At 39.3% G+C, this 1,068-nt stretch overlaps 1 protein-coding gene across 1 annotated transcript in view; it reads right to left on the reverse strand.

Annotated features, from left to right (window-relative positions):
• Window positions 1-703, reverse strand: part of LOC108950754 (adhesive plaque matrix protein 2-like) — a gene marked incomplete at both ends in the record, with an annotated part of 4,301 nt that extends 3,598 nt beyond the window's left edge. The window contains one exon of the mRNA XM_018816780.2: window positions 454-703. Coding sequence (XP_018672325.2) covers window positions 454-703 — 250 coding nt within the window. The remainder of the gene's footprint in view (window positions 1-453) is intronic.
• Window positions 704-1,068: the final 365 nt, after the last annotated feature.

Below are 1,068 nucleotides of genomic sequence, written 5' to 3' on the forward strand. Positions count from 1 at the left end.
AACATACGCCCACAATGTGTAGCAGCATCGAGCCTCGAACCCTAAAACCTTTGGACTGAAGGTAGACACACGCTTACCAGCACTGTGTCAAAGGCGGTCATAAAAAACTTAAACTGTTTCATCCGTGTGTATTTTACCATCGCCGTTGTCCTGTGTTGGTGCAAGAAGATAATTACTTCATGGGTTCAAGGCTCGACGCTGCTACCATTGTGGGCGTATGTGTCCTTGGGCAAGACACTTAACGGCAATTGCTCCAACCCAGTGGTCACTAATGGGTTGTCCAAATTATCAGCCACACATAAAAAAAAATAAAAAAAACCATAAAAAATAATCACCCACAAAGTAACATACATGGTAACTCGTAAGCTGGCACGAGGTGTTAAACCCGTGTTATAACGACTGTCGTTTTCCGGCCACGCGAGGATAAAGTAAGTTACATTCATTCATACTTACGTTTCAGCAAGTCGTTTGTCCAAATCCTTAAGGTCGGTAAGTTTCCATATTCGATCGACATGAATGAAGTCATCAGCTTGTGCCACCACACTTCTTAATATTTGCAAAGTTCCTTCAGATAAAGGACCAATAGCGACAACGAAGATGACATGCCCTGAAGATCTTAAATCCGAAACTCGAGAATTTAATCTCGGGTTTCTAGTTTCCTCTGCGCAAGTTACGATGACGATCACCTTTATAAAACATGCGGCTGTATTGTAAGATGTAGGACAGCTTTTACGGTAGTTTTAAATTCAGTCAACACATTGAATAATCAGATATTTTTAGTACTGTGGGTTAAGATGGTTATCGTTAGTACATAATATCCCATATTTCCTAATCGCGTTTTTAAAAACCCTTTTTTAGAGTCGTGATATTATGGTTATAGTAGGATAGGGGAAGATGATATCCAAATATCATGATCGTGTTTTAAACAATTAACAACGGTCTTTGTTTACCACCAATTCGGACGAGAAAATAAACTGAAAAGGGGTCCCATCTTTTCCAACTCTACTATATATGACTCTTGTAAACCTAATTTGTTTTCTACCAAGAGAATAAAAACTTGGACCGTCT

The sequence above is a fragment of the Ciona intestinalis genome, unplaced genomic scaffold (genome assembly GCF_000224145.3).
Source record: "Ciona intestinalis unplaced genomic scaffold, KH HT000796.1, whole genome shotgun sequence".
Taxonomy (NCBI): Eukaryota; Metazoa; Chordata; class Ascidiacea; order Phlebobranchia; family Cionidae; genus Ciona; species Ciona intestinalis.